The 27,993-nt window shown below is 46.7% G+C and overlaps 3 protein-coding genes across 3 annotated transcripts; 2 read left to right on the top strand and 1 right to left on the bottom strand.

Moving 5' to 3' along the window:
• Positions 1–8,580: 8,580 nt before the first annotated feature.
• Positions 8,581–11,450, top strand: LOC125523326 (uncharacterized). The gene is made up of 3 exons (XM_048688372.2): positions 8,581–9,102; positions 9,776–10,864; positions 10,964–11,450. The coding sequence occupies exons 2-3, from the start codon at positions 9,793–9,795 to the stop codon at positions 11,179–11,181; spliced, it is 1,290 nt and encodes a 429-aa protein (XP_048544329.2). The 5' UTR covers positions 8,581–9,102; positions 9,776–9,792; the 3' UTR covers positions 11,182–11,450.
• A 997-nt stretch (positions 11,451–12,447) lies between these two features.
• On the top strand, positions 12,448–18,586 carry MEE49 (Ribosomal RNA processing Brix domain protein). The gene is made up of 12 exons (XM_048686564.2): positions 12,448–12,672; positions 13,038–13,315; positions 13,427–13,507; positions 14,582–14,677; positions 14,801–14,884; positions 14,971–15,040; positions 15,117–15,199; positions 17,263–17,342; positions 17,433–17,531; positions 17,758–17,854; positions 18,133–18,222; positions 18,328–18,586. Exons 2-12 carry the CDS (start codon positions 13,064–13,066, stop codon positions 18,364–18,366), a joined length of 1,071 nt encoding a protein of 356 aa, XP_048542521.2. The 5' UTR covers positions 12,448–12,672; positions 13,038–13,063; the 3' UTR covers positions 18,367–18,586.
• A 1,947-nt stretch (positions 18,587–20,533) lies between these two features.
• LOC147957695 (uncharacterized) lies at positions 20,534–27,873 on the bottom strand. Its single transcript, XM_087531826.1, has 7 exons — positions 27,792–27,873; positions 22,659–23,026; positions 22,386–22,538; positions 22,116–22,253; positions 21,793–22,056; positions 21,094–21,606; positions 20,534–20,695 (listed from the first exon to the last, which is right to left on the bottom strand). The coding sequence occupies exons 1-7, from the start codon at positions 27,871–27,873 to the stop codon at positions 20,534–20,536; spliced, it is 1,680 nt and encodes a 559-aa protein (XP_087387952.1).
• Between the last annotated feature and the right edge of the window lie 120 nt (positions 27,874–27,993).

Below are 27,993 nucleotides of genomic sequence, written 5' to 3'. Positions count from 1 at the left end.
AAAAATTAGTGAAATTTGAGAAGAGAAGAGTCAAAACTCTACGTCAGGATGCCTCACCAGAGCGACGAAGGGACCGAGGAGTAAAAAGAATTCCTAACTCTCCGATATATATATATAATCCTAAATGACTCAAAACATTTTTCTAGACTCAACAACGCCAACGATTTGATCAAGCAGGGGGCTCCTAAGGTCGGGGAAGGCTCTGATTACCAACTTGTAATGCCCTCGATGCGGCTATATCTCCCACGTGTCGAAGCACGACTTAGAGGCATAACCGCATTGAAAGCAATGTCGCAAGTGAGGTAATCTTCACACAACCCATGTAATACATAAGGGAAAGAGATACATAGTCGGCTTACAATAGCCGGTTCACACAATTACATGAATAAAGCATTACATCATCCATATACAATCAAGGTCCGACTACGGAACCAAAATAGAAGAAGACTACCCCAAAAGCTACACAGATCCCCGATCGACCCCAACTGGGCTCCACTACTGATCAACTAGAACGAAACAACACAAAGGACAAGATCTTCATCGAGCTCCTCCTTGAGCTTGGTTGCATCACCTGCTCGGTAACATCGGCACCTGCAAACTGGATTTTGGAAGTATCTGTGAGTCACGGGGACTCAGCAATCTCACACCCTCGCGATCAAGACTATTTAAGCTTATAGGAAGGGTAAAAGTATGAGGTGGAGCTGCAGCAAGCGACTAGCATATATGGTGGCTAACATACGCAAATGAGAGCAAGAAAAGAAGGCAAAAGCACGGTCGAACAACTATGATCAAGAAGTGATCCTAGAACAACCTACGTCAAGCATAACTCCAACACCGTGTTCACTTCCCGGACCCCACCGAGAAGAGACCATCACGGCAACACACGCGGTTGATGTATTTTAATTAAGATCAACTTCAGGTTTTCTACAACCGGACATTAACAAATTTCCATCTGACCATAACCGCGGGCACGGCTTTCGAAAGTGCAAATCCCTGCAGGGGTGGCCCAACTTAGCCCATCACAAGCTCTCACGGTCAACGAAGGATATTCCTTCTCCCAAGACAATCCGATCAGACTCGGCATCCCGGTTACAAGACATCCTCGACAATGGTAAAACAATTCCAGCAACACCGCCCGAATGTGCCGACAAAACCCGATAGGAGCTGCACATATCTCGTTCTCAGGGCACACTCAAATTGTCCAAACTTTCGGTAGGCCAGCCCAGAGTTGCCCCTGGTGGCCACCGGCGGCTGACAGGTTGGAACAACACTCAGAGGAGCACTGGCCCGGGGGGGTTAAAATAATGATGACCCTCGGGAGCGCGACTCCCAAGGGAAAAGAAAAGGCTAGGTGGCGAATGGTAAAACCAAGGTAGGGCATTGCTGGAGGAGTTTTATTCAAGGCGAACTGTCAAGGGGTTCCCATTATAACCCAACCGTGTAAGGAACGCAAAATCCGGGAACATAACACCGATATGACGGAAACTAGGGCGGCAAGAGTGGAACAAAACACCAGGCATAAGGCCAAGCCTTCCACCCTTTACCAAGTATATAGATGCATTAATTAAATAAGAGATATTGTGATATCCCAACAAAATATCCATGTTCCAACAAGGAACAAACTCCAATCTTCACCTGCAACTAACAACGCTATAAGAGGGGCTGAGCAAAGCGGTAACATAGCCAATCAACGGTTTGCTAGGACAAGGTGGGTTAGAGGCTCATGGCAATATAAGGGAGGCATGATAAGCAAGTGGTAGGTATCGCAGCATAGGCATAGCAAAAGAGCGAGCATCTAGCAAGCAAAGATAGAAGTGATTTCGAGAGAATGGTCATCTTGCCTGAAATCCCGCAAGGAAGAAGAACGAGTCCATGAAGAAGACAAACGGGCATAGCCAACGGATCCTCACAAAGGCAACGTTACCGGATTACCGAGAAGAAGTACACCGGAAAGAAAGTAAACAACATAGTAAACAATCATCACATAAGCATGGCACGATGCACAAACAAGTATGATGCATGTCCGATTTAATGATACATGGCATGGCATGGCAAAGTGCACAAACAATCCTACAAATTAAGTGGAGCTCAATATGCAACGGAGTTGCATATTGAAGAAAACACCACATGACTTATTTAGTTCTCTCCCGTTTATATACTCAACAATATTAAATGTTGTTTAGCATGGCAAGAGGTGAAGCAAAAGAAAACTACCTATCTAGGCAAGTTTAAATGAGGCCGGAACAACAAACAACAAATCCAGAAACTCCTCATGTGCATATATTAGATTTGTTACTGTTCTGCCCTAAACACAATTTTAGAGTTATTAAACATGCAAAGCAAGTACACCATGTTAAACTAGGCATTTTTCCACCCCATTTACATATAAAGTTTGTTAGGTTTGGAGCTACGGTTAATTAGTTATGAAATAAATCATTTTAACATGGCATTTGAGCAAAATACATGCAAACAATAGTTTAAACATTTTAAACATAGATGAAAATTGCAAATTATGAAACTAGATAAAATTCTAAGCATTTTTCGTATTAAGTTTGTTTTAATATGATGCACCGGTTGTGAGTTATTATATGCTTGTTGTCTAGGGACTTTTCTGTAAAACTGGTAAACTCTGGAAAAGAACAAAATCGCAGAACAGGGAAAAAAACCCTATCGGGCCGAATCTGCTGGAACTGGGCCTAAATAGAGCACTCGGTGGCTGGGCTGCTCACCGGCTCGGCCCAGGTCAGTGGAGGTGGCTGCAGGCCTGGGCGGCTCGGGCTGGCGAAGTGGGCGGCTGGGCCTTAAGGCGATGCGAAGGGGGCAGCCAATACGCACCAGCGCTCGTCCTCGCCGCTCGAACAAGCGCAGAACAGAGGAGGCAACGCAAAGGCAGAGTCAACGGCGGCGGCTGCTGGCAGGCTCGCGGGGCGGAAGAAGGAGCGGCTCCGGCGCAGCTGGAGACGGACTTGGCGCGGCTGGAGCCTCTCGATGAGAAGTCAACGCAGGGGCGCTCGTTTCCCTCGCGCAGCAGACCGATGCAGAGGAGGCAGGGGCGACGACAGGTTCGGCAGGGACGGGAACGTCGTGCACGAAGGCGAGGGGCGGCGAGCTCGACTAGATCCGGCACTTGGGCGTCGGACTTGGCTTGGCGGCGCTCAGGACGAAACGGAGGTCGGCGGCGGCTTGTCTCCTACTGGGGCCGAAGAAGCAGGGGGTCGGCGACGAGTTTTTTGGGGCTTCGGCCGTCGATGGTGGTGAGGCTCACTGGCGACGAGGCGGGCGGAGAAGGGGTCCGACAGTGTGGGGGATGCCCTGGATCGAGCGGGAGGAGCTCGGGTGCGGCGCCGGACGGGCTCAGAGGCGCGGGGAAGAAGGGCCTGGCTTGCTTCGGGTGCTTGCTCCGGCGAGACAACGGGGAGTGAGAGAGAGGAGGAGAAGGAAATGGGAAGAAGGGGTAGGGTGACGGGGATGGCCTGGTGGCTACTGCTGCTGGTGATCTTTTTGGTGGCGCGGAAAGCATGGAAGGCGGTCGGAGGCTCTGGTTGGAGGGGGTGGATCGGGATGGATGGTGGTTGGCTCGGTGAGGAAGCCGAGGAGGAGACCAGGCGGGCTAGCAGCGGCGGGCGGAATGGATGGATGGGACATCCTATGATTAGGGTTAGGCTCATATATAGGTAGGGGAAATAGGTTAGGAGCTACCGAGTCCCTCCGATCAAAATCAGACGGTCGAGAAAAAAATATGTTAGGAAGTCCAATTAACAAAACGGAGACGTTTTGTAGATGTTTGGGGATGATCCGGATCCAACGGTGACGACTGTCCGGGTCGGGTCCGGGACAACTTTCGGACGCGCGCGCGAGGAGGTCCGCGGACTGACGAGAGAGCCTAGGTTAGGCCTGGCGGTAGGTAGTGAGCTGTGTAGACGGTCTCGAGCTGAGAGAAGAGAAGAGAGGGAGGCCCGGCGATTGTTTCCGGAGACCGAAAACGTCCGACGTTTTGACCGGCTACTATTGCCGCTACATTTATTCGTTGGGGCGTCAAACGGACTCCAAATGCGATCGGTCTATCTACACTATAATAAGACCACATGCCAACTTTCAACCCATTCCAAGAACATTTTCCGTCCACTTATAAAAATACTATTTCAGACATGCTGCGGGCGCGTGCAAGTGTGGTTGGGCTCGGAACGGACAACGGACGGAACTGGGGAAACCCTGACGGATGCAAGTTTTGAAAACATGATGATGCAATGCAGATGATGACATGGCAAGATGCAACACGCAAGCAAAGACAAGGCAAACAACAGCGAATAACTGGAGGACACCTGGCACAACGGTCTCGGGGCGTTACATCCTTATACAAGAGTCATGGTGATCATCACCTTTCCTTTTTATACGTTTTCCTTTGGCAAGCACTATGTGTTGGTATACTTAAGAAAACCTACATCTTAGTGGATATATATATATATATCCACTAAGATGTAGGTTTTCTTAAGTATTATTGTTGACGTTACCCTTGAGGTAAAAGGTTGGGAGGCGAAAACTATAAGCCCCTATTTTTCTCTGTGTCCGGTTGAAGCTTTGGACCCATAAATATCAGGTGAGTGTTAGCAATTGTGAAAGACTAAATGATAGTTGAGTATGTGGACTTGCTGGAAAGCTCTTATATTGACTCTTTCCGATGTTATGATAAATTGCAATTGCTTCAATGACTGAGATCATAGTTTGTTAGTTTTCAATGAAGTTTCAGATTCATACTTTACTTTTTGAATGAATTGTTACTTTAGCATAAGAAATTATATGGCATTATATGTTGTTGTTCTAAAGATGAACATGATGCCCTCATGTCCGTATTTTATTTTATCGATGCCTTTATCTCTAAACATGCGGACGTATTTTTCGATTTCGGCTTTCGCTTGAGGACAAGCGAGGTCTAAGCTTGGGGGAGTTGATACGACCATTTTGCATCATGCTTTTATATTGATATTTATTGCATTATGGGCTGTTATTACACATTTTATCACAATACTTATGCCTATTCTCTATTATTTTAAAGGTTTACATGAAGAAGGAGAATGCCGGCAGCTGGAATTTTGGACTGAAAAAGGAGAAAATATTATAGACCTATTTTGCACAACTCCAAAAGTCCTGAAACTTCTCGGAGCATGTTTTTGGAATATATAAAAAATATTGGGCCAAGAAAGGACCAGAGGAGGGCCACCAGCCAGCCACAAGGGTGGAGGGCGCGGCCCTCGACCTTATGGGCCCCCTGGCAGGCCTCCGGTGCCCATCTTTGGCTATATGGTGTGTTTTGACCTAGAAAAAAAATCAGAAGGAAGCTTTCAGAATGAAGCGTCGCCATCTCGAGGCGGAACCTGGGTAGAACTAATCTAGGGCTCCGGCGGAGCTGTTCTCCCAGGGAAACATCCCTCCGGGAGGGGGGGAATCGAAGCCATCGTCATCACCAACGATCCTCTCATCGAGAGGGGGTCAATCTCCATCAACATCTTCACCAGCACCATCTCCTCCCAGACCCTAGTTCATCTCTTGTATTCGATCTTGGTCCCAAAACATCGGATTGGTACCTGTGGGTTGCTAGTATTGTTGATTACTCCTTGTAGTTGATGCTAGTTGGTTTATCCGGTGGAAGATTATATTTTGAGATCCTTAATGATAATTAATACTCCTCTGATCTTGATGATAAATATGTTTTGTGAGTAGTTACGTTTGTTCCTAAGGACGTGGGAGAAGTCTTGTTATAAGTAATCATGTGAATTTGGTACTCGTTTGATATTTTGATGATATGTATGTTGTCTTTCCTCTAGTGGTGTTATGTGAACGTCGACTACATGACACTTCACCATTATTTGGGCCTAGGGGAAGGCATTGGGAAGTAATAAGTAGATGATGGGTTGCTAGAGTGACAGAAGCTTAAGGCCTAGTTTATGTGTTGCTTCGTAAGGGGCTGATTTGGATCCATATGTTTCATGCTATGCTTAGGTTTACCTTAATTCTTCTTTCGTAGTTGTGGATGCTTGCGAGAGGGGTTAATCATAAGTGGGAGGCTTGTCCAAGGAAGGGCAGCACCCAAGCACTGGTCCACCCACATATCAAATTATCAAAGTAATGAACGCGAATCATATGAGCATGATGAAAACTGGCTTGACAACAATTCCCATGTGTCCTCGGGAGCGCTTTGCTTTATATAAGAGTTTGTCCAGGCTTGTCCTTTGCTACAAAAAGGATTGGTCCACCTTGCTGCACCTTAGTTACTTTATTTACTTGTTACCCGTTACGATTTATCTTATCACAAAACTATCTCTTACCGATAATTTCAGTGCTTGCAGAGAATACCTTGCTGAAAACCACTTGTCATTTCCTCCTGCTCCTCGTTGGGTTCGACAGTCTTACTTATTGAAAGGACTACGATAGATCCCCTATACTTGTGGGTCATCATCGTAGCGCCCCCGCCTCCCTTGACCTAGGCTTTATTGAGAGTGATATCAGTATCTCTTGGATGCCCGGTGTGCTCTCCGGAGGCGCGCTACATTTAATCTTTACGCACAATGCTCATCTTGGTGTACTTAAGTATGACTTGGGAACGTCTTGCCTACTAGAGACTGAGCCGCCGTTTGAGATCCAGATCGCCCGCTTTGACTCTCATGCCCTGATTGCGCCGGAGGACGGCCAGCTGGGGATTGCGAGGCTCAATGGCTTCAATTTCTCCGTGCACTAGAGGGGGGTTTGCCACGAGCAGGTTGCAACATGGACAAAATCTGAAGTCATTGACCTAAAGAAGCATCTCCTTTGCAGGCGATCCCATGATCCCACATATTGAGTTGGTTGGCTCTGTTGAAAGAATGGCTATCATCTTTGCAACCACAAATCTTGGCACCTACATGATCGATCTCAAGTCACTAAGGACGAAGAAGCTCATGAGCGAGCTTCGTCTTTTCAACAATCCATGGGCTCTATTCCCCTATTTTAGCTTCTACAATCCAATCGGTATGTAATTCATTTACCTCTAAGTCGTCTATTGTAATACTACCAGTTGTTATTTGTAAGAAGGTGTTAGTAGTAAGTAATTAGTATATTTTTCTCAGTGGGACAGGTTAACAACGTGGCTGATTTAGGAGAAAGTGAAATGGGAAGCATTGATGAGGAATCGGGAGAGAGTGCTGGAAGCAGTGATAGTGAATCAGGAGAACATGATGCTGGAAGCAGTGTCGTGGAAATGATAAAACTAATGATGGAAGCACCGATGATGAAGCAGAAGAAGCCGAACCTAGAAACAACAATGATGAAGCATAGACCTTGAGCAAGGGCTTGAAGTAAGGTCATTCTGGCTACCATTTTGATATTGGTTCTCGTTCAAGGCCCTACCAGTCAGTAAGTAAAGTGTACTTATAAACCTGGAAAGTTGTTGCCTGAATCCCAAATAAGTAGACTTGCCGTGGAGTAGTTGATTGTTGCAACTATGCCATGACTTTCAGTTTTGTGTCAGAATCGAAACAGGGTGCTTTCAAAATAGAGTGGGCTTGCATTCATATAAATTATGTTCGTGTGTGGGTAAGTATATAAATCATCTAATATCCAATATTACTCTATAGATCGTATATAATTAAATAGGTATTTTGCAATAATTATTATCTCTTAATATGTAAACGTACTATATGAACATACAACCATGAATGAAAATGGCCTATTTCAGTATGCAACCATGCATGGTAAAAGGTGCATCGAAACATGATATTTATATTCAACAAACAATTTGCAATTATATAATAACTAACAAAGTGGCCCTCGCAAGTGCGCAGGCAACGTCTTCAGTTGCCATTAATTGTATTTCCTTAGAAGGGCCTCCCTTGATGCATATAAATGCCTCAATATGCTTCCAAATTACTCAGTTGCACTAAACAATCACTAAATATATAAATATAAATATAGTGGATTATATATAGGTGAATCAAAATTTAAAATGGGCTAAGGATAAATGAGCATTGTACAACAAAATGAAGATGGCATTTGATAGAAAGAAATGAATGATAACCATGAACGATGACGAAGGTGTGTTTGAAGTTTGCATTTTTGGAAAGGACTGGGGACACATAAGTAATGTACACCATTTTGGAAATTTCCAGGAATCAACGAAAATTCCGTGTGACATTAATAACTTAGTTTCCTATGTGGCATAGCTCATAAGAGAGATAACTAGTGTTTTGTACCTAATGGAAGTAAAATAATGTAGTTCAAATTATTATATTTAAATCTCTGAGCCAAGATGCCAACAAAGGTTAATAGAAGAGATATATCTAACCTCGATGAATATAAGTTTTCTATATGCTAATAAAGGTTGATATAAGGGATACAACAACAAAATCTAGCATGAATAACAGTACTTCTGGTTTACAAATTTTAGGGCCAGAGATTCATTTTATTGCTTCATAGTTCACAAATTCTAGTAACCATAAAAACAAGGAAAAAAATACAAAGACAATATCAGCCCACGCCATCGACGCACGGCCCGGTAGTCTCACACGGATCTTCCTCATAAACCCAAATCCGCCGCTGCGGTGCCCTAGACACTTAGGTTGTGTTTCGTCCAGAACCCCCTGCTCGATCCCCATACACCTGAGCGGTCGCTAGGGTTCCTAGCCGCCGCCGCCCCTCCACCGTCGCGTGCCAAGCCGTCGGTGACGCTTCCCCGCCGCGACCTCCTCTTCCTACACTGCTCGTCGGACCTCCTCCCTTCCCCCACCTCAAAACAGGAACACAACAAAAATCCCCATCCTACCCATCGTCGAGCGGCTCGTTGCCATCGGGGCCGCCTGTGCCACGGGAGTACTACGCTGGAACCGCCACAGCCTCGTGACCGCCGCGACCTCCACTGCCATCCCACGCCGCGCCTCTTCTTCTCTTGTCCCCGGTCTCGGAGGTGGGATTGTAGTGGGCGTAGTGAAGTAGAGGGGAGATCTGGGCGTCAGAGCGGAGGAGGAGCAAGGTGGACCAGGCCACACACAAATCAGGGGTCATCCTACCCGCGCCAAGCATACCCATGCTTGGTTGCTGTTGATCTAACGCCATAGTGCACACAAGGTGTTTGAGGTAATGTCCCTTAATTGTTGTAGTTCATTCTACTTTCGCTTTTTCTTTGTGCTAGATGGTCTACGGGAAGAATCATTTTGCTATAACATCATGGAGTGTGCTACTTGTCCTGTTGAAATTTGAGCTTGTTCGTTGTGTCCTTCTATGTATGGTGAGCCTTCTGTTCATTTTAGAAAAATGCACACCAGGAGTAAGCTATATATACACATTGGTAATCAATCTGCGGGGGCATTTGGCATTTATATATAGAACATCCCTACATGTTATCTAGTGTACTTGATCTTATCTTAAATCAATAAACTATTTGACAACTTTTGGCATTTCTCCTTTTCTATTATTATATAGATTCTTCAAACATTCCATAAAAATGTTTTGAAGGCAATTTGAAAAGCGCCACAAAACTTTTTTGGAGGCGGCCGGAGAAAGGCCACATTTGAACTTTTGAGGCATTCTTTATAATGCCACAAATTATGCTTGTAGGCGTTCTGAAGATGCCTCCATTGTGTGTTTCTGAGGTGTTTTAGAAAAACGGCTCGTAAGGTCTTTGCTTTCATGAGTATCTCCACCATTATTTAAAACACCTTTAGTTGTATAGGCTAGCATTTTATAGGCCTTTGGAGGCATATGAGAATATCCGCTAACAGTTTATGTGTTTTGGTGCCAACACCCGCAGGCTGCCGGTCCAGCCATATGGAAGATGCTTTGGAGATCAAGGACGTGGAAGAAATCGTAGAGGCAATCCTCATCCGCCTCCCGCCTGGTGAGCCTGAGAATTTCGTTCGTGCATCCCTCGTCTGCAAACTGTGGTGCCGCCTCCTCTCCGACAATGGCTTCCTCGGCCGCTATCGAGCCTTCCATAATACACCACCTATGCTCGGACTTCTCCATAGTTGGTTCTGCAATGACCCCTTCATCCCCATCACCAAATTTATCCCCCGTGGTCACCCTAAACACAATAATGTGGCCGACTGCCGCCACGGCCGTGTCCTATTTTCAGATTGGGTTATCTGGTTCCCCATGACGGGCAACACTAGGGAGCTACCAGCACCACAGAGAGGCGAAAATTGGAATACTGATGAATGTGCAGCTGTGCTTTGTGCCGTTGACAGTTGCGACCATGGGGCTTGCCAATCGGGCCCATTTTTTGTGGTCTCCATCGGCCTTGACGAGGAGAAGGTGGCCACGGCGATCGTGTATTCTTCGGAGACGAGTACTTGGAGCGCCCCGACCTCCCTTGACCTAGGCTTTATTGAGAGTGATATCAGTCTCTCTTGGATGCCCGGTGTGCTCTCCGGAGGCGCGCTACATTTTATCTTGATGCACGATGCTTGTCTTGGTGTACTTAAGTATGACTTGGGAACGTCTTGCCTATCAGAGATTGAGCCGACGTTTGAGATCCAGAGCGCCCACTATGACTCTCATGCCCTGATTGCGCCGGAGGACGGCCAACTGGGGATTGCGAGGCTCAATGGTTTCAATCTCTCCGTGTACTGGAGGGAGGTTTGTCACGACCAGGTTGCAACGTGGAAAAAATCTGAAGTCATCGATCTAAAGAAGCATCTCCTTGCAAGCGATCCCATGATCTCACATACTGAGTTGGTTGGCTCTGTTGAAAGAACGGCTATCATCTTCGCAACCACAAATATTGGCACCTACATGATTGATCTCAAGTCACTAAGGCCGAAGAAGCTCACGAGCGAGCTTCGTCTTTTCAACCATCCATGGGCTCTGTTCCCCTATTTTAGCTTCTACAATCCACCAGGTATGTAATTCGTTTACCTCTATGTTGTCTATTGTAGTACTACTAGTTATTATTTGCAAGAATGTGTTAATAGTTAGTAACTGATATATTTTTTATCAGTGGGACAAGTTGAGAACGTGGCCGGTTTAGGAGAAAGTGAAATGGGAAGCATTGATGAGGAATCAGGAGAGAGTGAATCTAGAAGCAGTGACAGGGAATCAGGAGAAAGTGATGCTGGAAGCAGCGAGGGCGAAATGAGAAAACTGATGCTGGAAGCACCGATGACGAAGCAAAAGAAGCCGAAGCTAGAAACATCATCGACGAAGCATAGACCTTGAGTGAGGGCTTGAAGCATGGTCATTTTGTCTACCATTTTGATATTGATTCTCGTTCAAGGCCCTACCAGTCAGTAACTAAAGTGTACTTATAAACCTGGCAAAGTTGTAGCGTGAATCCCAAATAAGTAGACTTGTCGTGGAGTAGTCGATTGTTGCAACTAAGCCATGACTTCAGGTTTTGTGTCAGAGTCGGAAGAGGGTGCTTTCAAAATAGAGTGGGCTTGCATTCGTATAAATTATGTTGGTGTCTGGGTAATTATATAAGTCAACTAATCCGCTATTGCCGCTATAAATCTTATATAGTTAAATAGGTATTTTTGACCAATTATTATCTCTTAACATGTAAGCATACTATCTCAACATACAACCATGAATGGAAAGGGCCTATTTCAATATGCAACCATGCATGGTAAAAGGACCATCACAACATGATATTCATATTCAACAAACATTTTACAATTATATAATAACTGAGAGAGTGGCCCTCGCAGGTGCGCACACAACGTCTTTAATTGCCATCAGTTGTTTTTCCTAAGAAGTGCCTCCCTTGATGCATATAAATGGGTCGATATGTTTCCAAATTACTTAGTCGCACTAAGTAGTCCCTAAATACATAGATATAGTGGCTTATATATAGGTGAATTAAAATTTTGAAATGGGCCAAGGATAAATGTGCATTATACAACATAAGGAAGATGGCATTTGATGGAAAGAAATTAAAGATAACCATGAACGATGACAGAGGTGTGCTTGAAGTTTCCGTTTTGGAAAGGACTGAGGACACATAAGTAATGCGCACCATTTTGGAAATTTCCAGCAATCAACGGATATCAATAAAAAAATTTGTGTGCATCATTAAATAACTTAGTTTCCTCTATGGCATATCTCATAAGAGAGATAACTAGTGCTATAACCTGAAGGAAGTAATATAATTTAGTTTTTAAATGAGTAAGTATTGTATTTAAATCTCCGAGCCAAGATGCTAACAAAGGTTGATAGCGATGAATATAGGTTTCCTATATGCTAATAAAGGTTGATATAAGGGATGCAACCAAAATATCTAGCAGGAATAACGGTACTTCTGGTTTACATACAAATTTTAGGGGTAGAGATTCTTTTTATTGCTTCACAGTAGACAAATTTTAGTAACCATAAAAAAACAAGACAAAAAATAAAATTACAAAGACAATATCATCAGCCCACGACATCGATGCACGGCCCAAAACCAAATCCGCCGCCGCGGTGCCCTAGAAACCCCCGGCTGTGTTTCGTCCAGAAAACCCCTGCTCGATCCCCATACACCCGAACGGCAGCTAGGGTTCCTAGCCGCCGCGCGCCCGCGCCCGCCTCCCCGCCACGACCTCCTTCTCCGCGACTGCTCGCCGGACCTCCTCCCTCCGCCTCCCCGCCACAACAACTCGCGTGGACCACCGAACCAGCAAGGGCTGCCGCCCGCTGCCCCGCCGCGACCTCCTCCCTCCGTTCTCCAAGGTGGCCGCTCCCCTTTCCTCCCACTCCCCATTCCCCTCCCCCACCTCCTGTACACACAGAAAGAGGATGGACTTTTTTTTTTGCTCTGTCATATTGTTGTCTAATATTGATGATGTAAAGTGGATGAAATTTTGATGGGGCGATGCATGTTGCTTGAGATATCGTTGTATGTTGATGTGCAGCGGATGGAATTTTGATAGCATTGCCGCACATCGTCATGTGTTCCTGTACGGTGGCTATTTATTTATTGATGAGTACTTTGCTGCATTTTGTGCTCTACGTTGTATGATTGCTTGCTGCAGATTGCTATGCAATTGCTTGCTGGACCATATATATTGATCTATTGCTATGTCATCCCCGCGCAGAACAACCTAGAACGGCGGTGAAGGCAATGGCGAGGGAGGACAGGAAGCGGAGGCAGCCCGACGGCGACGAGGCGGCGGACGAGGGCGAGAGGAGGGGGCGGAGGGACAAGAGGCCCAAGGAGGAGAAGCCGGCGCCGCCGCTGCCGTCGGAGATCAGGAACAAGGAGAAGCGCAGCGAGGTGTACGCCAAGCTCAAGCGCGAGAAGAAGGCCCAGAAGCGCAGGCTCGGCCGTGAGCGCGGTCAGGCCGCCCAGCGCGCCGCCGAGCTCGGCGAGGAGGCAGGCGTCTTCTCCTCCCCCCTTCTTCCCCTCCCCAGAAACGAATTTCCCGTGGAGCGCGAGGCTCTGGATGGATTCTGACGGTCCTTGGGCGTGATTGGGTGTTTGTAGGTGCCGGAGAAGCAGGTGCCCCGGACGATCGAGAACACCAGGGAGCCCGACGAGACCGTCTGCCGGCCTGACGACCAGGAGGTTCGTACAATGCCTTCTCTGCTGCTGAATTTATCAGCTTAATCAGTGCTGGTGTCTCTAGTATTGAAATGATTGCAGATTTTAAATGGCTTCGCTAGTCAGAGTTCCAAACATCGAATCTAAGGGTGCTTATGCTATGTTTGGTTTACAAGAACAGCAGAACTAGTAGCCTCTTGTTTCTGATAGCGACTAAATATGAGAGAGTTGATATGGACATGAGGTTGGAGGCACAAATTTCTTTCTTTGATATGGCTGGGTGATGTTAGGTGTGCATTTGGATGGTTACCATTCGTTGACTGGGCTGCTTGCTTAGTGGATTGTTTTCAAGCACAAGTAAAAGCAAACATTTGGGTGCTGGAGATTTTGGTCAGAATTTGTGTATTGGGTGCTGCAGTATTATCTTAATTCTTGTTATTAACCTGCACAATTTCTGTACACATGTCAGTTTTATAACATTAACACGGCACATATACTGCTTAATTGTATTTATGGTGCCATTGCATTGCGATAAATACAGTACTTATGGATTTCCAGAATCTCTTCTGTAGTAGCATGTTAATAATACAGATCTCTTCTGTAGTATTCAGATGTTCAGTAATATAGCACTTATAATTATGTATATTGGGTGAACGATTACAGCAGTTATTGTTAATTAACAGGTCCGAACTTAGATTTGCTATGCTTGTGATGCTGTTATAGTGGGTGTCATTACAATCGACAAATTTCTTTTATGATGCAATGTACACATTCACATTCTTCTGTCATTGTCAATACTGTACAGTTATATTTATAGCTGCTGTCGTAGTTGCTGAATACTCTTCATTGCTTTAGAACAAAAACCAGTATGTTTCTGATCATCTTGCTGACTTCTTACTTCAATGTCAGTGAAATACACTATGAAAGCATTAAGCATCTCTGTTAGGTCTGCTGGGACATGTTATATTTTGATCACTACCACTGTCTTGACTCTGATATATCTATTACGTAATTCTCTCTGTGGACGAATGCTTATTTAGGCTAGTGTCTCTGCTCTAACAGGTTTGCATATGTTGTAATAATAGTTCCTGTGTGCAGCTGTTTGCAGGGAATGATGCTGATGAATTCAATGCAGTGCTTAAACAAGTAGTAACCCCGAAAGTATTGATTACCACATGCCGCTTCAATTCAGGGGTATGCATTTTTTACCTCCTCGTCACTGATTCTGTGCTCGATATTCTGAATCTGTGATAATTTGATAACTTGTAACAAGATTTTGTTATCTAACGTTGTACTTTCTGCTCCGTATGTTGACAGAGAGGACCTGCTTTTATTAAGGAGTTAATGCAAGTGATTCCAAATGCTCAATATGTTAATAGAGGAACTTATGACCTCAAGAAAGTATGATGAGTTCTCATGTTATGTTCCATTCATTTAGTCCAGTTAGTTATGTCTTCATATCCATAGTAACACACTGTTATTGTCAGATTGTGGAATATGCAAATAACAGAGAGTTCACTTCAGTCATGGTTGTCCACACAAATCGACGGGAACCTGGTTAGAATTCATCAATTTTTTTTGTCTTTTTTAATGTTCTTGTTTCTGACATCTCGTGTTGGCATTTGTGTAACAGATGCGCTGCTGATCATCAACCTACCTGAGGGCCCTACTGCACATTTTAAGCTATCCAAGCTCGTTCTGCGGAAGGATATAAAGGTACTATATCTGTACTTTTTATACTAATATTAACACCGTAGTTTTTAGTACTCCCTCCGTCCCATAATATAAGAGCGTTTTTGACACTAGTGTAAAAAATGTGTCAAAAACGCTCTTATATTATGGGACGTAGGGAGTATCTTCTTTCATGTCAAGTTATTACATGTGATTTCCATTTTTGTTTGCTTGTGTGCATTTCCTTATGTCTTCTTTGCAATCCGTAGTTCTTGAGTAGAGGTTTACTAGTCATTCAACAAGATCTAGTCAGCTAGTGAGCATAACTGCATACTCTCAGTCTCTTACTTAGATAAACTGTTTGAGCTTTTACTGGAAATACCGAAATAAGGATTTCTTGGGTAGAGGTTTACTAGTCACTCAACAAGATCTAGTCTAACTGGTGAGCATAACTGCATACTCTGTCTCTTACTTACATAAATTGTTTGAGCTTTTACTGGAAATACCGAAATAAGGACCCATAAATTTGTGAAGAATTTGTTGAAGTGCTGTATTGTTATCACTTACTGACATCTAGCAGTTCAGCAGTCATAATGACTGAGCCCTAGTCTTGAGCATTTCTCTTCCCTCTACCTTCTTGCTATGAAACTACTTAGTATTGTTAAACATGCTAACCAAGTAACCACTAACCATTTTTTGTAGTCACCTAGCATAATCTTTCTCCAAAGGGAACAGTGCAGTAATGCTGTGCTCTGTGTGCTAAGCTGTCTTCTCTTGAAAATTTAGTTGCTGTGTGAAGAGCGGGACCTTTAATTTCTCCTCTCTAATAACTATTGCGCACAAGGGCAAGCTAGTGCTAGTTGATTGTTGAAAGGACCCATCTTCTGTGCTGATAATCCCATATTACTTTTATATTTATATGATTGGCATGACTATTTGATGTGTTAAAGCTGTCAATTGTGACCCCATAAGCAACCTCTGTGTACTGCATAGAAGGACATAAAACCTCCCCCTTCCTCTTCCAGGTTTTCAAACCTGTGTGGCAATTTAGAAAATGTGAAGTGGCTTATCTTGTCAGATTGATTTTTTACGACAAGATGGTTGTTTGCTTACTGTTTTGTATGTTATAGTGACTAAAGATCAATATATATATATATATATGCTACTTTCTGCTCGTCCTAGGTTGTATAAGATCTTCACCTTGTTAGCTGCATATAAGAACATTGTTTTTGTTTTTATAGATTTAGAAAAAAGTCCTATTGTTCTCCGTTTTTCTAGATTTGTTAGAACGAACTGCATTAAACATTTATAATAGTATTCTATGTGCTGGAAGGAGGATTGCTTTATTCGACAATCCTATTGTTCTCTGTTTTCTATGTGACTCCTGCTGTGTTAGTACTTTGTAGTTAGGCAGAAGTGTTAGAATCAACTGTGCAATGTTTTTGTTAATAAGTCTTTGTTTGATTCTTTGAAAAAATAAGTCTACAAATTTGATCACGTGGTTCAGATAGCACCCGCAGTTGGGAACGGTTATGTCATAAATACATATATTACACCGCTTACCTTTTGAACTAATGGTTCACTGAACATGAACGAAAAAGTCAAGTTGCCATCAATTGGTCATCCTCCTTGTCTCTAGCTTGTCTCTTGTCTATAGCCTGTCTCTAGTTTGTCTTAGACGTGTTACTTTTGTCTACGCAAGACAGATTTGCATATGTCAATGTTCAGTGTCATATGGCATGTCTGCTAGAGACTGGTCCATGTCTCTGTCTGACATATCCACGTTGTTTTAATTTTGCCATGCTTTACAGCTTTTAATTTGTACTTATTGCAACGGAGTTGGGCTCATCAGTTCATGGCTATGCAGATGATCTTCTAGATTGATGGGACGCTGAAAAGTGTAATACCAGATAGGACATATTGATATTCACTAAATTTCTGTAATCACAATACTTGTATTTTTATGTGCTCTTGTTATATGATAATATGTGTTGTTGGGTATTTTGCAGTTTATTTGCTGTATAAAGCTAGTTTACTTGAAACTTTACTACCGACCATTCAAGATTTCCTTCATTTAACATTTTGGTTTATCTCTCTTTGTATGTCAGAACCATGGGAACCCTACAAGTCATAAGCCAGAGTTGGTGTTGAACAATTTTACTACGCGCCTTGGTCATCGTGTTGGGAGGTGATTCAAGAACATGCACTCCTTTTACAAAAAAGGACGACCTCATATTCATGTTGTTAACACGTCTACTTTCCCCTGTTGTTTATTCAGGATGATACAATCTCTTTTCCCTCAAGACCCAAATTTCCGTGGCCGCCGAGTTGTGACCTTCCACAATCAGCGAGACTATATATTTTTCCGTCATCACAGGTGAATATATATGAAAGCACAATAAAGTCAAAAGCATGCTGTTACCGTTTTGGAGATGTGAAAATTATGGTTTTCATGATATACAATAGTTATATACTTGTTGTACCACAGGCGCAAATGTGCAATGCAAGCCGTAGTGTGATATAACGGTGTCGCAAGTTTGTAATTCTGCATACTAATTTACCTTCAGCATTTGAGTATTAATGATCTGCAATCCTCACCATAGGTACATCTTTGAGGAGAAAGAAAAGAAAATCATTTCAAAGGACAAGAAATCGAAGGGTGAAACCAAAACTGAGAAGCAAATAAACTGTCGCCTTCAGGTACTTGAGATGTCATTGCAAGAATTTTCATTCACAATACTGTAATCGACCAACCTTGAAAGGACCGAGTCCTGTACTCGCAATCCTTCTATGTTTCATATGTTTAGATAGTGACGGTTGTTTTCCAAAACCTTGACTATCTTGCCCGTTACATTGTTAGCGATGATGGTTTTTGACTACTGCTGATGGAACCCATTATAGAATAGCAATCTTTTTCTACCTCGTCCGCTTTTATTAGTAATCCTTAAGTATTATTTGTGGCTTTATTGATGATATAGGAATGTGGCCCTCGGTTCACCCTCAAGCTGCTCACATTGCAACACGGGACCTTCGACACCAAAAGCGGAGAGTACGAGTGGGTTCACAAGGTACTAGTACTACTATCATCATCATCGTCATCCACTCACCATTCCACTCCTCGCTACATTATGAATCCCCGTGACATAACCCGGAACCTTGTTTGCCATTTGCAGCCTGACCTGGACACGACCAGGAGAAGGTTTTTCCTGTGATTTGTCGCCGTGGTGGCTTCACCCACAAAGTTGGTTTCTGTTTCTGTTCCGTTCCGTTCCTTGGAAATTACTTGCTGTAGAGTAGTATATCATGCTCGAGTCCTTTGCCAGTGTAACAACGACATACCCGAATCGAACCCCTGATTCAAAGCGATTCCGCGTACCCGTCAATCAAATGAGTTCATCAGTTTTGAGTTTGACAATAGAAAAGAGTTTGTTATGTTCCACGTCTATTTCTTGCCTAATTACGACCCCGACATGCGATCCGGCGGGAGATATGGCGGGAATAAATCTCTTGTACAAGGTCGTTGTCGCCCAACCGCCGCAGGAAGGAACGATCACATCGTCGTCTCGTCTCGTCTCCCCGCCCATCTCATCGCGTCCAATAACTTATCATTGCCGGGGCCCCTCAGCCATGGCCACCAGCGGCGCCATGACACCGCTGCCTTGCCTTGCTTGCCCAGGGCCTCACTCCGGTCAGCATCCCCATGAATGAATCTCCCATGGAAGGAATTATGATTGCCGTTGGTGCGCAGGCAGATTTTTTCGCTGGCTGGGCTGGCTGAGGTGACTAGGGGGAGGTGAGGTGCAGGCTGGCGGACGGCTACACATGGCGCTGTGGGGCTAGGGGTAGGGCTATAGGGGGCGGCCGTGCTGGGCCGGGGGTACGTCCGTGCAGGCCGGGGCGTACGACAGTGCGTGTGCACCGCTGCTTGGAGGAAGGAGAGGGGTGAGTGACTGATGAGTGCGGCATTATTGCCACCCCCTGCTGCTTTCCCCTGTTCCTCCTGCCTGCCTCTGCCTGTGCTGGTCACGAGCTGCTCCTGCTGCGGCTGTAGAGCGAGCGGCACATGGCCTGCCCCTGGCCCGGCCCCCTGCATGCCATGTTATCCGATATATTCTCATTCAACGCTTCAGCCCTGCCCGCCTGCCCGCCCGCTCCCGTTACTTTACTCCTCCTACCGCCTCTCCAAAGTTTACAAAATGGCGCCGCTGCTCTTTTTGCGCGTGGAAAGGTGGTTGTGCGAGTCCAAGAGTGGCGATTAAGTTACTGTGGGCAGACAGACAGACCAGTGGCTACTTTCCTGTGCTGTGCTGCATGCCTGCGCATGCATGTGTTACTCACCGCAACAGTCCTGGCTTTGTTTGGTCCTTTGTTGGACCGGTCAATGCACGCAAGAAAAAGGCCATGGATAGTTGGATACTTGCACGAAATTCCCACGCACAACTCGCACGAAGATATGTTTCAACTGGGACGAGAGAGATAGTCCGGTCGATCGAGCTGGTCGAAAGTGACCGGCCGCTAGTTAACTCGGCTGACCGTCTACGTACGGTACTGGCCGCTCTGCAACTGAGCGTACGTACGTTGTGTGTACGTGCGTACATGAGATGCCCGTACATGCCCATGCGTTGGAAAATGACAGTCTCATCAGCAGAATGTGTGGTGTACACCACAGGCTCGTGGGAGGAACGGCCGTGCACGCACGTACGTGCAGGCAGGCGTGTGCCGATCTCATGCAGAAATATCTCCCGGATACACATGATATAGTAGTAGTCCCTGAAGTTTTTGGAAACGATAATGCACGAACGGCACGCGCCACATTGTCGCGCTACTGCCCACAACGTACGCGCGCGCCCATGCTCGCACCATCAATTCCGTGTTATTTCGCTACTGCCCACTACGCTTGCGCGTACATGCCCGTGCACTGCTTTTTTTTTCGGGTGAAAAGAGATTTCTCATTACTCACGGAGGCTTCTCAGCCAGAGCCAAGCTTACAATGAGGTCTAATCCAGAGTGCAATCAAACAGCGGTGCGGGGAGTGCTCCTACCATACTTGGCGAGTTCATGACTAACTTTATTCTGCGAACGACAACAAAGATTAAAAGATACCTTTCTTCCCTCCGTCGCTACTAGTCTCTTAATGTCCTCAACAACGATGCGATGGACCGACCGGTCCTGTCCTCGCGCTGTGATCATGGACATCGCCTCCGCACAATCAAGCTCGACTAAAATGGGTGTGTTCGTTCGGTGGAGTGCCAGCTCCAGGCCCTCTCGGCACGCCGCTAACTCTGCCCCGAGCGCATTATCGCATGCTCGTATCTCTCTGCTGGCACTAAAGATGATCTCACCTTGAGAATCTCGAAGGACCATGCCCCCTCCAGCCGCTCATGTCGCTGGGATGAAACTCCCATCTGCATTAAGCTTGGTGCTGCCAGGTGTCGGAGCGGCCCACCCGCGCTCCTCCTTGGGAGGCGCATACTGTGTAGTGCCCATCAGTGGTGTATTAAGCACCATCTTACCCTTGGCCACATCTCCATTAGGGTATTGCTTCAGGCATAAGAGTGAGTTGATATACCCCTGAAGGAAGCGTCGAGATACTTCTGTGGGTGGGGGTTTCTTCTCGTGTGTTATTTCATTCCGCACATGCCAAATCCTCCACATCACCATGAGCACAATCATTCATGTCACCTCATCCAGCGGCTCTAGGAGTGTGAAGACCACTCTGGCCCAGCGTTCCGGATGGCTTCAACGCTTGGTATAGACCAATCCAAGGCCACCGCATGCCATAGTTCCTTCGCTAGTGGGCACCTGCAGAACGCATGGAACCCATCCTCTCGTTCCACACCACAAAGGGGACATATATCAGTGAGCTCGAGGTGTCGGGAGAATTTGTTTGCCCAGGTAGCAAGTGAATTTGTAACAACTCTCCAAGCAAACACGCGTACCTTCGGGGGAGCAGGGCACCCCCATATGATCTTCCAGATGGCGCGATGACCATCCGGTGCCCTGCTCGTGGCTGAAGCCGATGGACGCTCGCGCTCGTCCATAGCAAAGCGATAGGCGGATCGAAGGGTGAAGATACCGTTCTTCTCCGGAGCCCATGCGATAATATCCTCGGTGACGCGTGACGAAGTGCGGATGCTGGCGATCGCGTCAACATATGCCGGTAGAAAGTGGCGCCGGAGCAGGTCCATACGCCAGGTCCCGTTCGGGCCAAGGAGCTCGGACACCCGTCGAAGCCTGCATGTGCCCTGGAGGGAGACAGGCTGGCGCGACAGCTCCCTCGGTATCCACCGATCTTGCCATATACGGATGGACTGGCCATTCCCGACCCGCCAGACGATGCCCTTCTTTAGTAGCTCCAAGCCATATTGTATGGCCTGCCACGTCGGAGAGGCATTTCCTGAGAATACCGTGTCCTCCAATCTTCCATCTGGATAGTACCTAGCTTTCAGCACCTGCGCACATAAACTGTTAGGCTTAGTAAGCGGCCGCCAAGCCTGGCGAGCAAGGAGAGCCTGGTTAAACACTCGGAAATATCTGAAGCCCAGACCGCCCTTTGTTTTATGAGCTAGGATTTTCGGCCATGCCATCCAATGAGTTTTCCTCTTGCCTTCAGTGGAACCCCACCAAAAGTTCCTCACCATTCTGTTGAGGTCATCGCAAACAGACATCGGCAACTTGAAAACCCCCATAATGTACGTGGGGATGGCTTGGGCAACGGCTTTAATCATAATTTCTTTCCCAGCAAGCGAGAGGGTGTCGCCCCAAGCAATGATTCTCTTCATCAAACGAGACTGCAAATTCTGAAATTTCCCCCTAGACATACGACCTTCCAGTGTGGGGAGTCCAAGATACTTTTCCTCAAAAGTGACTGTTGCAATATGTAAGACAGCACGCACCTTCTCCTGGTCCACAATGGCACAAGAATTACCAAACAATGCGCTACACTTGGCTGGATTAATACACTGTCCTGTACTTTCAAAGCTTGCTCCTCTTTAGCCTTGAAGAAGAGCAATGTGTCATCTGCAAACAATAGGTGAGAGATGCCCGGGGCTCTGCGGCAGATTTTTAGCGGAGTGTAATCACCTTTGTTTTCCCCATCCTTCAACAAAGCAGAGAGACCATCATCCACAAACAGGAATAAAAATGAGGAGAGAGGATCACCTTGCCGTAGCCCACGCAACGGTGCGAACGAATCCAAGAGGGTTCCATTAAATTTCACTGTGTATCTCACCGAGGTGACGCATGCCATAATCCAGTCCACCCAACGGCGAGAAAAACCCATCTTTTGCATCATTCGCTCCAAGAAGATCCAATCAACCCTGTCATAAGCTTTAGACAAATCCAACTTATAGGCACAAAAACTCCTCTCTGGGTCCTTCTCTTGCTGTACATAGTGGATGCACTCAAACGCAATTAAGGCATTATCTGTAATCAGACGGCCGGGAACAAATGCACTCTGCTCCGGGGAGATAATATCATCTAGGATAGGGCGCAGGCGATTTACCAAACATTTTGATACCACCTTATAGATCACGTTGCATCGACTGATAGGCCGAAACTCTGTCAGTTTCTCCGGATTATCCACCTTGGGGATGAGAACTATAGCAGTGTCATTCACCCCATTCGGCATCACTCCCGTTCGGAAAAACTCTTTTACGCCTGCAATTATTTGGTCCCTCATCACCGCCCAGTTTCTCTGAAAGAAGCGAGCAGGGAACCCGTCTGGTCCTGGTGCCTTCAAGGGGCCAATTTGAAACAAGGCATCCGCAATCTCCTTGTCTGAGAAATCTAGGCAGAGAGCATCATTCATGAGGTCAGTAACACGAGGATTAATGAGATCAATCACAGGGTCCACACATAAAGAATCATCAGCTGAAAATAAGTCCGCAAAATAAGATGAAAGGATCGATATGGTTGACTAGAGGGGGGGGGGTGAATAGGCAACTAACAATTTTTAGCTTTTCTTTAACAATTTAAACTTTGCATCAAAGTAGGTTGTCTAGATATGCAACTAGGTGAGCAACCTATATGATGCAACCAGGATAGGTACACAAGCAAGCAAGAGATATGAAACAAGTAAGCTTGCTCAAATAAAGGCACGAGATAACCAAGAGTGGAGACGGTGGAGACGAGGATGTGTTGCCGAAGTTCCTTCCCTTTGAGAGGAAGTACGTCTCCGTTGGAGCAGTGTGGGGGCACAATGCTCCCCAAGAAGCCACTAGGGCCACCGTATTCTCCTCACGCCTTCACACAATACGAGATGCCATGATTCCACTATTGGTGCCCTTGAAGGCGGCGACCGAACCTTTACAAACAAGGTTGGGGCTCTCTCCACAACTTAATTGGAGGCTCCCAACAAAACCACGAAGCTTCACCACAATGGAATATGGCTCCGAGGTGATCTCAACCGTCTAGGGTGCTCAAACACCCAAGAGTAACAAAATCCACACAAGAAAGTATGGGGGAAGCAAATATCCTTTGGTGGAAGTGTAGATCTAGGTCTCCTCCTTCAATCCCTAGCAAATCAACAAGTTTGAGTGGCTAGAGAGAGAGATCGGGTAAGAGAGCTTGAAGGGCATTAATGGTGGAGTGAGAGAGGTCAAAGGTGGGAGTGGTAGGTGGGAGAAGCTCCCTTAAATAGTCACCCACATTTCCAACCGTTACTGTGTTTTTTGCACTGCAGCGGTACAACCGGTCCTCGTCCCGGTACAACCGGGACTCACGGTGTAACTGCAGAACCCTACCAAGCGGTACAATCGGACAGGCGGGCGGTAGTCCGGCTAAGAAAAATAACCGGACTAACCGCCTGGCTACCGCACAACCACCGCATCAAAACAGGAGCTTGACCGGTACTTGGGCGGTGCCTGGCCGGAACAACCGCATGGCCTTGAGCTCTTGGGCGGCTAAGTTCTGAGCGGAAGAACCGCTCGGACCACCGGTGGTACCGGTCATCGTGGAACGACCAGACCAACCGGGCCACTACCGCCCAAGAACCGCATCAAACCAGAAGCGAGAGCGGTGCTTGAGCGGTGCATGGACGGAACCACCGCCCCAGCTGTTGCAGAGCATGGTGGCGGTACCACCGCCCGGAGGCAGCGGTACAACCGCTCGAGCAAAGCTGGTGAGCGACAAGACCCAGCGGTACAACCGCTCCAGAGAGCGGTACAACCGCTGGGCAGAAACAGTGAGCAGGAAAGAGGGGAAGAGGCAAGGAAAACTCTCTCACACACACCTGAGGAAGGCAAAGAGAGGGTGAGAAAAGTGTGCGTGAACTGATTCCCCCAGAGCTTCCTAATGAGGATTCCCTCTTGATAGTACGGGTACTCTACGACCAAAGAAAATAAAAGCGTAGAGGACACGTCTTTGATCTTTTCCTTCGAGAGGCAATAGCAATCTGATGTAAGCCTAAGTATCGAGAACCTGAAACATATAGCACACGATTAGACCACAAAGGGTTGTCATCATCATCCAAAACATAAAGTAGGGAAATGCCCTTTCATAAGATGTAACCATGGCCGCCATAGCCTCATGATCCCTATGGATGACACCTGCCGCATCCATTAAGGATTTGATGCGATTTTTTCGGGCGCGCCAAACCGCCTTCCTATGGAAGAAACTGCATGTTTCTGTCTCCTTCCTTCAGCCATGCAACCCGTGATCATTGCATCCATAGCATCTCCTCCTGGTACAAGAGTTCATTCATCTTGTCAGTTGCTTCTCTAATCTCCTTACGATCTGCATTCATAGACATTAGCTCCTCTAGGCGAGAGCGAGACCTGTTAATTTCCTTGATTACATTACCAAACTTTTTCCTACTCCAATCATGCAACTTTTTCATCAAGTTTCCTAGCCCAGAAGCAATCTCACCAAGGTTGAGCATTGATCCAAATTCAGTCCAAGTGTTCATAATTACCTCCGGAAGCGTGGGATCCCTCTCCCACATAACCTCATATTGGTGACACCTCCTCCCTTGATCCTGCCTTGGCTCCTCTTTTGAGCAACGTAGCAGAATTGGTAGGTGGTCCGAACTAGGAGCCACCAGGTGCTCCACCTTCGCATGTGCGAACAAATCTCGCCAGGAATTATTTGCCACGGCCCGGTCTAGGCGGACCCTGACATTCGCCCGGCCACCATGCCGATTGTCATATGTATATGGGAGCCCTGCAAAACCAAGATCACCCAAGCCACATACTTCAAGCACATCACGAAAGTCGATCATCTGACCTGCCGATCTTGGTGTTGCAGAGAAGTGCTCGAAGCCTCACATGGCCTCATTGAAGTCGCCAACCACTGCCCATGGCATGTTGGCTTATCGGTGCAGATCACGGAGGATGGACCACATGCGATGCCGATCCTCCGTTCGGGGCTCGCCGTAGGCACAAGTGAGCCTCCAAGGTGGCTCACCCGTGCCGTTCGTCACGAACGCGTCAATATATCTCTCATTTATTGTTTTTACATCCAGACTCAAGGACTCATGCCAATACAAAGCAAGACCACCACTAAGACCAACACTATCTGAAGCATCAAAACCTCGTAAACCTAACCGAGCACGATACCTACTCATTTTATTCTTAGACTGCCTAGTTTCACAAATGAAAACGATACTAGGGGAGTGAGCTTGCACAAGGCTCACAAGATCACGAACTGTTCGGGAGTTCCCCGCCCCCCGGCAGTTCCAACTTAAGATATTCATTGCTCCTGACGGGGCTCCGCCGGCCCCGTCAGTTTGTCGGCGGCCCCTGGGCTGACTGCCTCCTTTTTGGTTGTCACCTCCTGCATATCATGATCACAAGTCCCTCCATGCGCATGAGAATGCTGCCCCTCTAGTATCTCACCTGTCTCGTGCTTCTTTAGTCTGCCTGAACTAGCACCTGTTGGAAATATGCCCTAGAGGCAATAATAAATTGGTTATTATTATATTTCCTTGTTCATGATAATCGTTTATTATCCATGCTAGAATTGTATTGATAGGAAACTCAGATACATGTGTGGATACATAGACAACACCATGTCCCTAGTAAGCCTCTAGTTGACTAGCTCGTTGATCAATAGATGGTTACGGTTTCCTGACCATGGACATTGGATGTCGTTGATAACGGGATCACATCATTAGGAGAATGATGTGATGGACAAGACCCAATCCTAAGCCTAGCACAAGATCATGTAGTTCGTATGCTAAAGCTTTTCTAATGTCAAGTATCATTTCCTTAGACCATGAGATTGTGCAACTCCCGGATACCGTAGGTGTGCTTTGGGTGTGCCAAACGTCACAACGTAACTGGGTGGTTATAAAGGTACACTACAGGTATCTCCAAAAGTGTTTGTTGGGTTGGCACGAATCGAGACTGGGATTTGTCACTCCGTGTAAACGGAGAGGTATCTCTGGGCCCACTCGGTAGGACATCATCATAATGTGCACAATGTGATCAAGGAGTTGATCACGGGATGATGTGTTACGGAACGAGTAAAGAGGCTTGCCGGTAACGAGATTGAACAAGGTATCGGGATACCGACGATCGAATCTCGGGCAAGTATCGTACCGCTAGACAAAGGGAATTGTATACGGGATTGATTAAGTCCTTGACATCGTGGTTCGTCCGATGAGATCGTCGTGGAGCATGTGGGAGCCAACATGGGTATCCAGATCCCGCTGTTGGTTATTGACTGGAGAGGTGTCTCGGTCATGTCTACATGTTTCCCGAACCCGTAGGGTCTACACACTTAAGGTTCGATGACGCTAGGATTATAGGAAAAGTATGTACGCGGTTACCGAATATTGTTTGGAGTCCCGGATGAGATCCCGGACGTCACGAGGAGTTCTGGAATGGTCTGGAGGTAAAGATTGATATATAGGAAGTATGGTTTTGACCACCGGAAGTGTTCCGGGCATCACCGGTAGTGTACCGGGACCACCGGAGGGGTCTGGGGGTCCACCAGGTGGGGCCACCAGCCCCGGAGGCCTACATGGGCCAATAGTGGGAAGGGACCAGCCCCTATGTGGGCTGGGGCGCCTCCCACCAAGGCCCAAGGCGTCCTCAAGAGGAGAGGGGGCAAACCCTAGGCGCAGATGGGCCCTAAGGCCCACCCTAGGTGCGCCCCCCTCTCTCTCCCCCTTGGCCGCCTCCCAGATGGGATCTGGGGGCTGCCGCCATCCCTAGGGAGGGAACCCTAGGTGGGGGCGCAGCCCCTCCCCTTCCCCTATATATACTTGAGGTTTGGGGCCGCCCAACACATGTGATTTGCTCTCCTTGTTGGCGCAGCCCTACCCCTCTCCCTCCTCGTCTCTCGTAGTGCTTGGCGAAGCCCTGCTGGAGTCCCGCGCTCCTCCACCACCACCACGCCGTCGTGCTGCTGCTGGATGGAGTCTTCCCCAACCTCTCCTTCTCCCCTTGCTGGATCAAGGCGTAGGAGATGTCACCGAGCTGTACGTGTGTTGAACACGGAGGTGCCGTCCGTTCGGCGCTAGGATCATCGGTGATTTGGATCACGACAAGTACGACTCCATCAACCCCGTTCACTTGAACGCTTCCGCTTAGCGATCTACAAGGGTATGTAGATGCACTCTTCTTCCCCTCGTTGCTAGATTACTCCATAGATTGATCTTGATGATGCGTAGAAAATTTTAAATTTCTGCTACGTTCCCCATCAGCACCAAGCTCCTCCGATCCGTCTCTGTCCTGGCCGTCGTGCCCACGGCCCACCGGCACCGAGTCCGTCATGCCCGCAGTTGTCCCTGTCGTCTTGAACTGGTCCAGATCGCCGGCGTCATTAGCCTCAGGTTGACTCGTGTAGCAGCCTCGGATCCCCCGGAAGGAGGCTTCGGGCGAGCAGCATCCACG

The sequence above is a fragment of the Triticum urartu genome, chromosome 7A (assembly GCF_056163025.1).
Source record: "Triticum urartu cultivar PI428250 chromosome 7A, HENAU_Tu73, whole genome shotgun sequence".
Lineage (NCBI taxonomy): Eukaryota > Viridiplantae > Streptophyta > Magnoliopsida > Poales > Poaceae > Triticum > Triticum urartu.
Note: the sequence above shows the minus strand (reverse complement) of the source record. Positions and strands in the feature narration are given on the sequence as shown.

Coding starts and splice junctions, on each gene's coding strand:
- LOC147957695 (XM_087531826.1), bottom strand. CDS start 27,873: ATGACGGACTCGGTGCCGGTGGGCCGTGGGCACGACGGCCAGGACAGA. Junction 21,607..21,792: donor GCGATGACCTCAACAGAATG/GTGAGGAACTTT, acceptor TTATGTGCGCAG/GTGCTGAAAGCTAGGTACTA. Junction 20,696..21,093: donor GGTGCCCTGCTCCCCCGAAG/GTACGCGTGTTT, acceptor TTATGCCTGAAG/CAATACCCTAATGGAGATGT.
- LOC125523326 (XM_048688372.2), top strand. CDS start 9,793: ATGGAAGATGCTTTGGAGATCAAGGACGTGGAAGAAATCGTAGAGGCA. Junction 10,865..10,963: donor TAGCTTCTACAATCCACCAG/GTATGTAATTCG, acceptor ATTTTTTATCAG/TGGGACAAGTTGAGAACGTG.
- MEE49 (XM_048686564.2), top strand. CDS start 13,064: ATGGCGAGGGAGGACAGGAAGCGGAGGCAGCCCGACGGCGACGAGGCG. Junction 17,343..17,432: donor CTTGGTCATCGTGTTGGGAG/GTGATTCAAGAA, acceptor TTGTTTATTCAG/GATGATACAATCTCTTTTCC. Junction 17,532..17,757: donor ATATTTTTCCGTCATCACAG/GTGAATATATAT, acceptor TCCTCACCATAG/GTACATCTTTGAGGAGAAAG.